General features: G+C 41.1%; 1 protein-coding gene across 3 annotated transcripts in view; it reads left to right on the top strand.

The window, feature by feature from the left end:
- The window catches only part of CSMD3 (CUB and Sushi multiple domains 3), a 922,268-nt gene that overhangs the window by 806,657 nt on the left and 100,367 nt on the right, over positions 1–15,244 (top strand). For 2 of the 3 annotated variants that reach the window (XM_054984891.1, XM_054984889.1), the window contains 3 exons: positions 234–428; positions 1,548–1,721; positions 13,411–13,584. In XM_054984891.1, coding sequence (XP_054840866.1) covers positions 234–428; positions 1,548–1,721; positions 13,411–13,584 — 543 coding nt within the window. The remainder of the gene's footprint in view (positions 1–233; positions 429–1,547; positions 1,722–13,410; positions 13,585–15,244) is intronic. The other variant, XM_054984890.1, reaches the window with a different exon arrangement.

Below are 15,244 nucleotides of genomic sequence, written 5' to 3'. Positions count from 1 at the left end.
AAATTTTTATATTTATGTTGAAATTCAGAGAGGATCCAAGTTAGCTGTTGTCTGCAGATCACTGTGCAGCTGTTTAGGTTATGAACTCAGATAATATCCTATCCTCAATACATGAACTCATCTGCTTAGTATTCAAGGAAAATTCTCCTTTTTCCCCCAATGCATGTTAATTTCCTTCTAAGAAACTACAAAAACAGCACAAATTCTTCTTATCTCCCTGTCTCTCTCTCAAGTTGTTACATGCCCAAGCATCAATTCATTCACCTTGGAACATGGGAGATGGCGAATAGTGAATGGCTCTCACTATGAATACAAAACAAAAGTTGTTTTCAGTTGTGACCCTGGCTACCATGGATTGGGACCAGAATCAATTGAATGCCTTGCGAATGGGACATGGAGTTGGAGAAATGAACGACCATACTGCCAAAGTGAGTATTCTGCTCATCAACGAAAGGTCCACTTTGGTCGCAAGCCTTCTGTCTTCATGTTGTCATAGCTTAGTGTATCTATGTACTATTTGTCACACCCCACCTATCACGTTTCGTAGAATCCAGCGATCTGGCATGTAGGAAAAATTCTCAGTGGCTGTACTGCTCAAACTCTTCATTGTGATGAAGTCTCAGGGCACAGCTAGACAATATGGCATCCCTGGGGACAGCCCAGGGACACTGCAATCATTCTCTTGTTTTAACAAAACCATGGGCTCCCGATTCTGCACAGGATTGAGGGCATGGGAGGAGGGATTCCCATCTCTCCCCCACATCATTTTTCAAGATCTCAAATGTCTCAGACATTTGGATGCTTGAAAGTAGTGCCAGGGAACAAGAGCCCCTCCTTTCCCCCACTCTGTGGCCCCAGACAGGATGGGGATCCCATGGCATTTTTAAAGCAAGAGAATGCCTGCTGCAAAGTGACTGCAGTGTCCACAGATTGTCCCTGGAGATGCCGTATCATTTACTTGTGTCCTCAATGAAGTCCATTTGAAAATATGACAAAGCTAAAATGACTCAGCAGTGAATGTTTTAATTACTTTATCATACATACATAGGGCTGGAACCAACCACCTTCTCAATGTGAAAAAGAGAGGATTGTGCTGGAGATCATGGGATCTGCATAGACAAGAGCCACGTGGGGGGGGGAGTTGTAGTAAGGAGGGGAATTGGGTGAGATGGAGAGAAAATGTTAGCTGGATCCAACCATAGAATGCAGAATGCATAGAATGCATATGTAACAGTCATTATTCATGACTTGTAGCTTCTACATAGTGTTCAAAAATAGTCTCATACATTTTAGAAGGCAGATTCAAAGAGCTTTACAGCTACTCACTTGTTCAGTTGGGTTGCATCTGAATTATGTATCCCTTTTTTCCTAACAATCATATGTATAGTCTTCCAACGTCATATTAATTGTTAACAGAATTTTCCATGCAGTTATCACTGCATACTGCCTCTGAGGCACCTAATATTTTAATTTAATGGAAAATGAATATTAAATCTTTGAATTTGAACAGTGCCAATAACATATTTCATCCTGTTTTAACCTTTTAGTCATTTCTTGTGGAGAACTTCCTCTACCTCCAAATGGGAATAAGATTGGAACTCAGATCACATATGGATCAACAGCAATCTTTACATGTGATTTAGGATTCATGCTGGTGGGCTCAGCTGTAAGGGAATGTCTCTCATCTGGTCTATGGAGTGGAACTGAAACAAGGTGTTTAGGTAAGGAATTAGTTTTCTTTTATAACAGTCGAACCTTTATGACTGTATTGTGCAAGTTCCTTCTCTATAAAAGATGCTATCTTGACTGTCCAGCTTTTATATTGAATGTATTCTGTCGCATTTGACTGTCATATGCGCTGCCATGCTCCTGGATGTCCAGTTGGTTTCACAGTGATTTATGAACACATAGGTTGAATCCACATTCACCCATTACCCGCATGTTTATCGGATATCTTCCGTTTGCCTCCAATCCACGATTTTTTCCTCTTCGTTCACATTCCTGCTTCCAATCCGTCTTTCTCGCGTGTCCCTCCAGTCACACGGCCGCTCGAAAACTGCTTTTTTGGGCGGGAACTTTTTTTCCCCGCCCATTTTTTTTTATTTTTTTGAGCGCACTTTTCCGTTATTTCGATCTTGCCTTATAAAGAAACATCATTGAAGATAATGATGCCTCTCTTTCCCCCACTGACAGCACTGATGGCTCTCTCCCATTTCTTTTTTGGAAATTTGGAAGCATGTGGGAAGCTTTTGTGGGCATTTCCTATGCAGGACAGTTCAGTGCCTGAATTTTACTGAAGTTTCACTTCCTTGGAGTGTCATTATTTCGATATTTCATAATTTCGATATTACAGTAATATAAAATAAAAAAAAATAAAAAACAGTTAAAAAGGAAGTTTCGCGAGTCCGTTCTGAGGATGGATTCACCCCAAAATGATTTTTCAAACTACCAGATTTGATTCAGAAACAGCATAATCAATAAATCCAATGCTATGAAGTCAAAAACAGTCTTTTGCAGACTACGGAGCACTTGCAAGTTGAATCAGCCAATAGGAACTCTCAGAACGGCCGGAGAGACAGGAAGGGGGGTGGTTTTTTAAAAAAACGTGTAAATTGCGCATTGGCCTGTTCACGGCCACCATGAAACTCCCGTTGAAAACCTGTGACCACATATTCAGGAGAAATGCGAATGAAATGTGTCTGTTTAATGAGGTAATGTGACCGGCACTCGGGATTGCGTGGGGAATGCGGGGAACATGGGACTTAGAATGAGTAATGTGGATTCGACCATTATTATATTCATGATGAATGGAGTAGTGACAAGTAAAGTATGCTTGGATTAAGTGTATTCGTCTTATGGTATAGTTGTTTAAAGAGTGAGATGCGTAGAGTTTCCAGGCCTCATGCTATAGCCCACCAGTGCCTTGAGCAGCAGCAAGAGGAATGGGTGGGTTAGGCCTAGTATGATGGCAGGAAGTTTAAAACAGAAGTGACAAGGGTCACTCTAGCATTCCCCAAAGACTCTATGGCACATTAATATCACTTCCAGGCACAAAGGGAGTGATGTCAACACATCACTTGGGGCATCATCACATCACTGTCAAGGGGTTCCTCAGTAAAGTAAGTCTCCCGCTGGTTGCCAGGGGGATGGGGGTGGGGGCGGGATCTGGCATCTGGCATCCTTATAGATGTGGCACCCTTTGGGGCTAGCTAATTTTAACAGGACGTGTGCCAAGATCAAAATAACCATGCAATACTCCCATCGGAATCAAGCAGCAAACTACTTTTTCAGTGAAGGGAATTTTCAGAAACAGTTTGCAGTATGTCATGGAGATCTTTTGAAGTAAACAGAGCCAAAAATCCCACTAGGCATATCCAAGCAGATGGCTGCCCCTAAAGATTTCTTTGAGTCCCTGAGATACAGTTTATAGGCTGTAGACTGCCTCTTCAGATGCCTTTTGTCATATATAAAATATGTTTACTTTAATTCTAAGGAGTGTATTAGGGTTACATTTCTCTTTTGGTGTTTGTGTTTTCTGTAGGTGTTTTCCAAAGTCTGTTCCATTTCTGTCTTGATGTGAAATCTTTCACGTTTATAAGGAGGTTCTACATTTCACAGAGCTCATTGTATGAATTGTGAACTATTGGCTCATGGCCAGCAAGAGCTTTTAAATTCATTATAGCTTAACCACATGTAACTGAAGTGAAATATTAGGCCACCATCTAGAGAGCTCCTTAAAGTGTATACTGAAGCTTTATGTACCCAGTCAGTGGGACTGTTGATTTTTCTCACTTTTTTTTTAAAGTTCCTGGCAAGTATCACTATTGCACATGGGTTAAGGAAGGGAACTAGCATTTCCAGTCTTCTTTCTGAGTGTTTTTCCATATGTGGGACTGCATGGAAACACAGTGAACTATTTCTGAAAGCTTCTGAATTTGTTTTGTCACTTAGATATTTATACCCAACTTTTTCATACCAGTGAGGACTAAAAGAGGTTTAGAACACTGTTTTCCTCAGCTTCATTTTACCTTCCCATCAACAACCACATATGGTAGGTTAGTCTAAGAGAGGATGTGACTGGTTCCAGATCATCTAGCGATCTTCTAGGTGAGAGTAGGGATTCAGACCCGTTCCACTGAAAGCAGTGAAGTATGCACATAGGTAGTCCGGCACAGGATTTCAGCTTTCAAGAACTCCCTGTCTGAAACATGCCGTTTCTGTAGGGCCTGTTTCATTTAAAAAAGGTGGAACCAAGCGGCCATATGGCAAAGGCTTGTGATTGAACGTATTTTGTTCTGGATTATTGTGTTGACTTTATAACAGACATCAATTCAGAGCTCTGCAAGCAGTTGACATTTTCTTTCCAGTAGAGGTTAAGATGGTGATAGCATTTTGAAGTTGCCATTATAGTTCCATTCTCATTTATCATTACTAAGGCAGAGTGCAAGGCTATGCAGCAAAAATACAGAAGAAAATATAACTTTACTTTTAGGGCCTCCCTCAACCAGCAGGAGAACAAAAAGATTTTCCTTTGCCCAGCTTACTAAAAACATTCGCTTGTCATATTTTTCCTGTTAGAACAGCCACACTTCTGCAGTTCCATTAGTCTTCCACCATTAGCCTTCAGCCAAAGTAGTTCTTCTCTTCCGTGAACAAAATGATAATTAGTTAATCTATAAATCTTTGGCAGACAATTTTTTTCTTGATACTTAGTGGGGGAAAGGTTGAATTCTCCCTTATATTTTGCCAAGGGAACAATTTGGGACAGGAGATTCTTAAGTGCTTGACAGATGGTTATTTTTCCCCCTTAGATGTTAAAAGAAACAGTAAAGGAAACTAATTAGAAAATAAAAACTGAATCAAATTCAGCTGACTCTACAATAAATAATAATCTATTTGTTAGTTAAGGTTACAAATGTATAAATATTTTTTTTAAGTAAATGCTTCTGCTTCCTGTAGAATCATTAGCCAGGGGAAAAAATGTATAAATCTTGGATCTTTCTTATCATAGCTGCTGAATAAAATCTTTCAGGAATTAAGAAAAATAACGATACTATGCAATTAAGGTATCATTTCAGGGCTACTCTTTAATATATACTTTTCATACAAGAAACATAAAGCACACATAGACACAGGCAGAGAGAGAGATCATATGACTCTCTTTTACTAAATGGAAAAGAATTCTCTGATAGCACAAGCCATCTTCCAATGGAAAACCTTCCTCTGCCAGAGTAAGGCTTCACATCTATTAGATGGCAGTTGTTGGATCCAAAACAATAGGTACACAAGCACGCTTTTGAAGATAAAATCTGCTCATTTCAACAGTTAAAATTGTTGTTGCTGTTTTAGAACATTTTTGGTATCTCATCCAGAGATCACTAATGTTGGAGCTACAGAAATATAGGTATATAGTTATTTGTAGGCACAAATTTAAGCCTTTTTTTTTCTTTATTGTGCCTCATCCTGGGCATAAAAAAAATTAAACTGGAGAATGAGTTTTAATTGGTCAAAGTAACTTGGTCAGATAGGGAAAAACAGTAGAATATGTCCATCCTTAGATATAAGGACATATTGGAGAAGAGTGTCTTTGTATGCAAAGCAGGGCATACAGATGGATAAACTAGAACACAGAACTGTAATGGACTATGAGGCAAGTCGCTGTCACAACTAACTGCCTAGGCTATGGTCCACTGACTATCTACCCTACAGCGTATATCAGAACTATGAGGGCACCTTCACCTCCAGCCACAATGTAGACCTTAGACAACCCCCAACTTAAAGCAGCCCCCCCAATCCCTATGAACAGCAGCACCCCCAATCCCTATGATGGCTGCCACCCACCCTTTCCTTGAACCCACAGGAGATCTCTCTGGACTATCAAGGCACCTGCAAATGGGGTCAATTCAAGGTTCTGCAGTTGCAGGTCAGTTAAGGACTTGCCACGGATCCATCAAGATAAGTATTATCTACTCAGACTGGCAGTGGCTTTCCAGGTTCTCAGGTCAAGGCCTTTCACATCACCTGCGTACTACCTGTACCACATAGTTGGAGATGCTGGGGATTGTCCTGAGACCCTCTGCATGCCAAGCAGATGCTGTACCACTGGGCCATACCTAATCCCTTTAAAAATCTAAAGTTTAGGCTTAGGGGTGTGCAGTTTGGTTTGGTATTTGTCACCTATGTGCTATGTCAGACTGTGTTTTGGCTGAATAACTCACACCAGACACCTTTTGGGTTAGAAATGGCCACAACTTTATTGATTACAGCTGGATGGAGCATTGGCCTGGCATCTGGGCACGGATCCCCATTGGCATTGGAGGGCCAGGCTGCCGACCGATGCATCTCCCGCCAGCCTCCCGCTGGCACACCTCAGCACACGTTGTCCCATCACTGGCCCTGCCAGGCGACCCTTGCTTCCAGATCCATCGGGGTGAGCAGTCCCGAAAGCCCACTCACCCAACCTCAAAACTGCCAAACCCATAAAGTTGTGACAGTGCCCCCCATCGTTCCATGAACAGTGGAGGGTAGGAGGGGAACTTGCTGCTCCTGTGCTGCTCTGATGGAATGGTGCTGGCCATGCAGCTGGCCCAGAGGCGGGGGCGGCTGCTCCTCTTTGAGGCTGGCCATGCCTCTACTTCATCCTGCACCCGGTGCCAACACAGCCCGCCGGTGAATCATCAAGCTTCCTTTGGATTAAAATACTAAATTTTGGCTGATTCAGTGAAATCCAGGGATTTGGGATCAAAAAGGTGAATTCCAAACTAGATTTAGTATTCCATATTTTTTACTGAATTAGTTTTGTAAAATTTGGCTACTATTTCCTATGGGGGCTATTTGGTGGGCTGAGGAGGGGGGCGTCATTTTTAAATAAAACTTCACCAAACCTACTTCTGCCCGTCCCCTAAAGACTCCCCAAGTTTTATGAAGGTTTTTTTTTGCCAGGGATCCATTGTATGGGCCCCAAAAGAACGTGCCCTCAGCCACTTTCCCTTATTCCCTATGGGGAGTCTATCTGGAGGCTATCCAGAGGGTTGGGGTGGCATTTTTCAAACAAACTCCACTATGTTTTAAATGGACCTAATCCTAACTGTCCTCTAAAGACCCTTAAAGTTTCAGGAGCATTGGACTCTGGGGTCCAATACTATGGACCTCCAAAGAAGGTGCTCGCAGCCACTCCATTGTCTCCTATGGGAAAAGACAAAACTGACTCCCACTGCAGAAACACACTGGGACAAGGCTGCCATGACCAAGGCACACTCCCAAATGCAAGCTGAGCTCATTCCAGAGAAAGCCCAATAGAACAATACTGAAGCACAAGAATGGAATCCCCCCAGAATTAAAATGAAGCAAGGAGACCAAAAACACACATCAGAGAATCACATCTATTCCACCCAAACCAAACTGAAGCAAGGAACACTGTTGCAACTTAGCCCAACACAACCAGTGTCATTCAACCAGTAGGGAAACACCACAGAACAGAACCAAACAGTATCAGTGACAAGCACGTGGCATTCCTTTGCTTCGGTTTGCTTCAGTTGGGATACCATTTATATTACCAACCCAAGTCTCATAAATAACATAAAATAATAGATGATGTGTGACTTCATTCCAAAATAGCAGTGTGCCAGCTGAATCAGTAAATCAAAGATATTACCTGGCAAACAATAACGTTTAATTGAAAAATTTTGGCAGGAGAGGGGAACTTTGCCTTCTTGTAGACCTACTGGGACAACATGCTCACAAATATCAGTGTGTCGAGGACAGCGTGAAATCACACTGACAGGTCCCACTTCTACACAGGTGCATGCACATAGGTTACTCACATGCAGCACATATGTGCAGATGACCCAATCAGCAGGTTAAGGGAGTGGCAAGTTGATGTGGTCTCCTCCCATCCCCCTACGCCTTGATTGTGCATGGTTATTGTGGCTAAACAGAGCTTCTCTTGTTCTGAAATTGTTTCTCTTTTTCCAGACAACAATAATAGGAAGCCCTAAGGCCTGTTGCTGATTTTGTTGTTGTTGTTGTTGTTGTTGTTGTTGTTGTTGTTGTTGTTGTTGTTGTTGTTGTTGTTGTTGTTGTTGTTGGTTCCCTCCTTGGGTCCCAGTTATCTGGGAAAAGGTAGGGCTTATACATGTTTTAAAGAAATAAGCTAGGATGAACAGATTCCTTTGTGGGAAAACATGATTGTTGCAAAGGCATAGTGTAGTGGGAGTAAAAACATTGTTTCAAAAATATTCAGTATGTAAAGCTTGATAGATTTTAGCATTTCTAGCAAAAATACAGCTTTTCCATATTTTAATATGCCATCAGTCATCATGAGCCCTTTCACAGGGAAGCATCAAACAATGCTATAATGATAGTAATGGAATATAAAACTGAGTGTGGAGAATGACATAGAAAAGTCAATACTGTTGAAAGGCAGCCTGGGCTATAAAATAAATGAGATTTGTAGCTCAGTGCTTGGCATAGTCCGCATAGGTCTCCCTTTTCCTGAGTGAGTTGAGGGGAAATTGTGCCAGATCTTTGGCTGCTGTCATTAAAAAGATGCTCCCACATGCTTTTAGAAGGGGGGGAGGTCACCAAAATGAAAAAGCAGAGTCTCGTGGCCCCTTGGAGATCAAGATATTGATCGATTTCTAAACAGCCAAGTTTGAAGCCTTCCAATCTTCAGGAGCTTTTCTTTAACAGAAGTGGCTCTTGAACTAGGATATACTTAATCAGATGTGTAACATTAGTACAAGATGGGAACTCATGGTAGAAGGAAAATTCCATTTTCTAACTCCTTGAAACTGCTTTTGACAGTCCCCACCCCCACCCCATCTCTGGTCCTAGTTTCTCTCAACCTGTGTGTTGGTGTTCTGGCTCATCCCTACCTGCCTGTTTAGGCTGTCCTGTTCCTTCCTGCCTGCTTGTTCACCTCTCCCCTGCACTTGGTGCAGAGAGGAGAGCAAGCATGTGGCTCCAACTTTCTCTCCTCACTTCCTCCCAATGGCTGCCACTGCCATTGCATTTCCACACAACATCTGGGGCTGCTATGTAGCAAGCCAAGATACCACCTGATTTCAAAGGCATGTGTAATTTTTTGTGGGGGGGTAATGTTTGTATGTGTGTGTACATTATTGTTAAATTTGGACTGGGTACCACAGAATTAGCTGGCAGTAGTGCCCCTGGTACCACATGCACATGGGCAAATTGTGCAAATGTTCCCAGGACCGCGCAATGACATCACTCTGGGTCAGTTGGAACAAGATGCAGATTTAAAGTTTAAATCACCCTCAGCAAAAGTGGTCACATGGCTGGTGGCCCCGCCCCCTGATCTCCAAACATAGGGGAGTTTAGATCGGCCTCTGCACCATGGTGCAGAGGGTGATCTAAACTCCCCTCTGTCTGGAGATCAGGGGGCGGGGCCACCAGGCACGTGACTATTTTCAAGAGGTGCCAGAACTCTGTTCCACCACGTTCCAGCTGAAAAAAAGCCCTGGTGTAAGCAATAAAAATCAGCTGGATAGAAAGGAATTTTCTAGTTTAAATTATGAACTGAATGGAAAGAACAGATCAGCTCATTGGTATCATTCCAAATGCTAACATAGTTATTCAAAACGGCATATTTATGACCAAAAAGTGGTTTATTATGTGCCATCTTTATATTACTGAACAAAATAATAAATTCTTTTTTCCTATACTGTAGAAATACCATTGTCATATAAAGTAAAAACCTGGAGAAAATTTCTATTGTAAGAAGGCATGTGGAAAGAGTTATTGTCCTACAAAGGAATGATTGAGAGCAACTACGTTTTAAATTGAACAATAGTTGTGTAACTTTTAAAATGTCCAGGAAGAATGGATTCAAACTTTTGGGAAAGAATAATTTTTTCCCAACTGTCCCAGAGACCTGAAAATGATAATTTAAAATGGAAGAATTGAAAGCCCCTTAACAACAGATGGAGCCATAAAATGTGTGGTGTGTAGCCATGCTTTACTGTAGCTGGCGCTCTTATATTCCTGACAATGTCATATTGTCACTTTGAAATTCTTTTCATCACAGACAACTTAAAAAGAAAAAAGGCAAAGGGGAGTGGGGGAGAAGCAGTTCGAAGTCAGTGAAATGCAAAGGAATTAAAACAAACCATGTTGTAATGACCAAACGATAAACAGTTACCAATTAACCATAATAATTCTATTATTGCATGGTTTAAAATACTTCTGCATCTCCTTTTTCAATGCATAATACATAACAAGGCAGCCGTTTCCAAAGACATGCAGACAAAAAGAATGGTTTCCTTGGTAATGGGAATCTGTTTAAATGAAAGCGATTACAACAGCCTCTTTCTTTCAGAAATGCTTCTTTTCATTCCCATGGTCCAGATTTTGTCTTCAAATGGAAAATACACATATTAGAACATCCTCTTACATGTGTGTGTGTAGAAAGAGAAAGAAAGAATGTGGGAGTTTGACAGAAGACTGAATCTGTGGTTTCCTGGAATACAATGATGGGAAACCCTCTGAAATAAGATGAATTAGGTTGACTTTCAAATGGCCAAACTGGGTTTATTTCAAGTAAATTCATGGGAATAAATATTTATGATGGCTACACACACTTCCATATTCAGAAAATTGATGCTTTACATCACAAGGGACAGAGGATATTTTACAAAGTATATAGTTAAATGAGACCAGTACATGTTGAAAACTGCACAAGAGTCCAATCCACCACGTCAGCATTGGCCCACCGGATGCTTAAAAACCACTTTTTGATCAAATGCAAAGCAGGTAGCAAAAACACGATGTTTATTGGTTCCCTAATTAAGTCATTGTACATGGCTAGCCTGTGTTTGGCTGGGTGATTCACAGGTTGGGCAGATGTGCTTAAATATCAGAAGACAACTACCAACTTTATAATTTGTCACATATATCAGCCAGAGTGGTGGCATTTTAACAAAGATTAAGCTTAAGGTTTAAAAGTGCCAGTCTAATGTTTGATTATGATTTGTTTTCTTGCATTAATAGCGTATTTATTTATTTATTTTATTTGTTTGTTTGTTTGTTTATGTCATTTATATTCTGCCTTTCTCACTGAGAGTCAAGGTGGATTACATAGTGTGAGATTAGTACAATCAATGGCAAGATCAAGGGCAGGCATTTCCATACAGTGTCAACAACATTTCCATAAACAATGTCATGGGGTAAAAGAATATAAGTTTATAGTATTAGCAAGGATCCAGTATGGGGTTGAGGAGTTGCTGAAACAGAACATAATCAATTCTAGGACATGCATTGAACAACATAAAGCACAGGTAGTATATAGGAGTACATATTTAAAGCAACAGATAATATGTAAGACAACATAATGGTGAAATCTATGGTTTCTAACTCCTTAGCGAAACATGTGGGATCCTTTTCCTACAATACCACCCTCTTAGTGTGGGGGTTCTCCTGATCTCCTCAGGCAGGTCATTCCATAGGGTAGGGACCACCACAGAGAAAGTCCATGTATGGGCTGCTGTTGATTTCACCCATGTACAGGCTGGCACCTGCAAGAGACCCTGTTCAAATGAGCAAAGCTGCGGTGGAGGGACATAGAGAGAGAGGTGGTCCTGTAGGTATGCTGGACCAAGGCCATGAAGGGCTTTGTATGTAATAACCAATACCTTGAACTGAGCATGGTAACTGATAGGTAGCCAATGGAATGACTGTAGGATGGGAGTGATGTTCTATCTCCTGCTTGCTCCTGATAATAGTCGAGCCCACAACATTTTGCACCAATTCAAGCCTCCTAGTTAACTTAGATGGGAGACCAATGTATAATGCATTACAATAGTCAAGTTTTGATGTTACTGTAACATAGATCCAGGTGGCCAGGTCGCCTATGTTGAGATAAGAAGCCATTTTCCAGGATAGAGTGTGATTGTAATAAGCATTTTTTGCAGCTGCCTTAACTTGTTTTTCTAGTAGTAGTGCTGGATAGAGATGGGCACAAACCAAAACACGAACCAAAATTAAGCACATAATCAATTCTAGGACATGCATTGTGATGCAGTGTGATTGTAATAAGCATTTTTTGCAGCTGCCTTAACTTGTTTTTCTAGTAGTAGTGCTGGATAGAGATGGGCACAAACCAAAACACGAACCAAAATTAAGCACGAACCAGGCCGGTTCATGGTTCACGAACCATGGTTCGTCAGATCCCATTTCTGATGAACCACCATGAACTTTTAGGCTGGTTCGTTTGGTTCATTTTTTGGTTCGGCACTGCAGACAGCCTGGTGCCAATCAATCAGTTTCCTAGGCAACAGGGGATGGACTTCCTGCAGACCTTCTGCTGATCTGGAAGTGAACTTCTGCTGGCCCAGAAGTGACCTTCTGCTGACATGGAAGTGATGATTTTCTGACCTGGATGTGACATTTTCACGAACCAAACAAACCAGTTCGTGAACCATGGGCAGGTTTATGAAAGTTCGTGGTTCGTGAAATTTAATGAACCACGAACCACATAGTTCGGTTTTTTTCTGGTTCTAGTGCTGGCTCCTGTATAACCCCTAGGCTCTTAACCGAGTCTGCAAGGGTCAAACGAACTCCATCGAAGGTGGGGAGTACAATGTCTTTCAAGATATCTGACTTCCCAACAAGCATCACTTCAGTTTTGTCTGGGTTCAATTTTAATTTGTTATTTTTCAGCCATTTCACTACGGCTGTCAGGCAGTGATCTAAGATTTCTACTGCATCCTGTGGGGACCTGGATATTGAGATATAGAGTTGGGTATCATCTGCGTATTGATGATATCCAACTCCATAGCTGCAAATGATTTCTCCTAAAGTTTTTACATAGAGGTTGAATAACATGGGAGATTAGATTGAGCCCTGCGGGACCCACAAGATAATTCCCATTCTGGAAATCCTTTGTCCAAAGCGCTCAGATGGTACACATAAAGGTTGCCCCATTTTATTCTCAGATCAAATGTGAGAGATTGGATTAGCCTGAGAGTGGACCAACCTAAGATGGTCTTAGTGGGATGTGCTGATCCAAATCCAGCCCCCTAGCCACTCGTCCACACTGTCTTTCACCATTCTTGTTTAAGTAAAATGTTTCAAAGAAATCCTAGGAGAGCTGCTGCAGTGTGGTGTGGTGGACTGAATGTTCCCCTTGAAGAGGCTGGGATTTAAATCCCAGCGCAGTTATGAAGAGCACTGGGTGACCTCAAGCCAGAACTGTGTTTCAGCTCAACATACCTTGTAAGGTTGTGAGGACAATTTTATTTATTTTATGTCACATTTTCCACTCAAATCAACATACATTCAGCTCTGAAAAAAATAGAAATGTAAATTAATATAAGGCCAGTAGTCGTAAGGATAGGACTTAAATCTGTATGCATTTTAAACTATCATAATTATTTTTTAATCTTATTTTAGCGGGCCATTGTGGTATTCCAGATCTTATAGTAAATGGTCAAGTAATTGGAGAAAATTATGGGTACAGAGACACCGTTGTGTACCAGTGCAATCCTGGCTTTCGATTGATTGGCTCATCTGTACGAATATGCCAACAAGATCACAACTGGTCTGGTCAACTTCCATCCTGTGTGCGTAAGTAAGGATAGCAAAGGTTTGCATGATGCATGTTCTGCTTCTACTAATTTGGTAAAGGGGTACACTGAAAACGAACAGTTTATTACCCTGAAAACTAAAAGCTGGTTTTCAGAAACTGCATGTCGCAGTGGATTAGCATATATGATGTTTTTAAAAAATCAAATTAAAAAAAAATTCTCCTTAGCATTACATAAACTAATCTGAGTCTATTTAACCTTTATATAGTGGAAGAATCTACACTGTAGAAATAGGCTATATTGTATTGGGGAATGAAACCAGCAATGATGTGTCTCAGTTATTTTAGAAAACTGTTTTCTTTTGAAGACATTGCCTTCCAAAGAAAGAAAGACTAATCAAGATGATGCACACCAGCTATTAACCCAGCCATCACTACAAAAGGAGAAGTGGGGCTCCTGATGTTTTTAATTTTTTTTTAAATTTCCCATTGAAATTCCTTCCCTAATTTCATCAAAGGATTCCCACAGAGAAGTCAGAAATTAAACTGGATTTGAAGAAATCACAGCAGTTGTGCAGTTCTGTGCAAGCATGGATTGGTTGTTTATGTATCTATCACAGAAATGAAAGAGAATAACTGGAACAGATAGTGTATAAGAACTACTTTACAGAGAGGAATATGCACTAAAAAATAAGTATATTTCAGATTCAAGTATAGAGAAGGCCAGAAATATCAGTATTCTCTTATAGTCCAGTCCTTCCATACTGGTTTAGTATTTAGACCAGGTTTTGGCGGGGGTATTCCAAAATTAACTGAGTCCATTATTCTTTATGTGGGAATCTTTCCGGGGGTCCTGGAATGTTGTTATTTGTGCAAATTGGACCAAAATTGCAGCAATGCTGCTGCTGCCTATCCACCAAAGAAACTGTGAGTTTCATGTAGATTGGGTCAAGGGTCCAGATCTATGGGCCCCTCAACAAGGTGCCCTCAGCTACTCTCCATGTGGGGAAAAAATCCTGTGGGGGAAAAAATCCATTGCTTTCTCCAGGGCGAAGAAGTCTTAGCCAAACACACAAGGTCAACCACTGGCCAAAAGCTTCCTGATGCAAAAAAAAAAAATCAACAACGCCCAACAGAATCAATGCCAAACCAGAGAATCCTAGCAGAAATAACCTTGCTGCAGGGAGCAGAAGTAAGACACAGGCAGGCTAGAACAGTCAAAAGCATGCATTCCAAAAAATCTTGCCCCGAAGCTGCAGTCAGGCAGTCAGTTTTTCTGTGGGCCATGAGAGAACTGCCATGATTGAATGGATAGTTGAGCTCCCCTTAACATGCAATGCCATTGAAGTGTGACGGTTGCCTCCTTTCCCATTCCATTTTGATCCAGGAAACCTGCAAAAGCAAGAAAAACAAGCTGTTGCAATCTTTAAAATGCCAGTCCTGGTTATTCCTAGATATTCCCAAATATTTCCAGGAATAATCAGGATCAGAATACCAGTAAATTCAAGAATCTTGGGTATCAATCTGGATTCCCTAATATACCTGCATTTCAAACTGGAAATATGAAAGCACACATCCCAACCCCTTCATACACATGAATTTTATCTAGTTCACCAATTCTTTCATCTCCCTTCTTGATTGTTAAATTGTATGCCACCATCTGACAGCCCTAGACCAGTCCTAAGAGGAGAGGGAAGGAAA

Source organism: Eublepharis macularius, chromosome 7 (genome assembly GCF_028583425.1).
Source record: "Eublepharis macularius isolate TG4126 chromosome 7, MPM_Emac_v1.0, whole genome shotgun sequence".
Classification (NCBI taxonomy): domain Eukaryota; kingdom Metazoa; phylum Chordata; class Lepidosauria; order Squamata; family Eublepharidae; genus Eublepharis; species Eublepharis macularius.
This window is presented reverse-complemented; position numbering and strand designations above follow the sequence as displayed.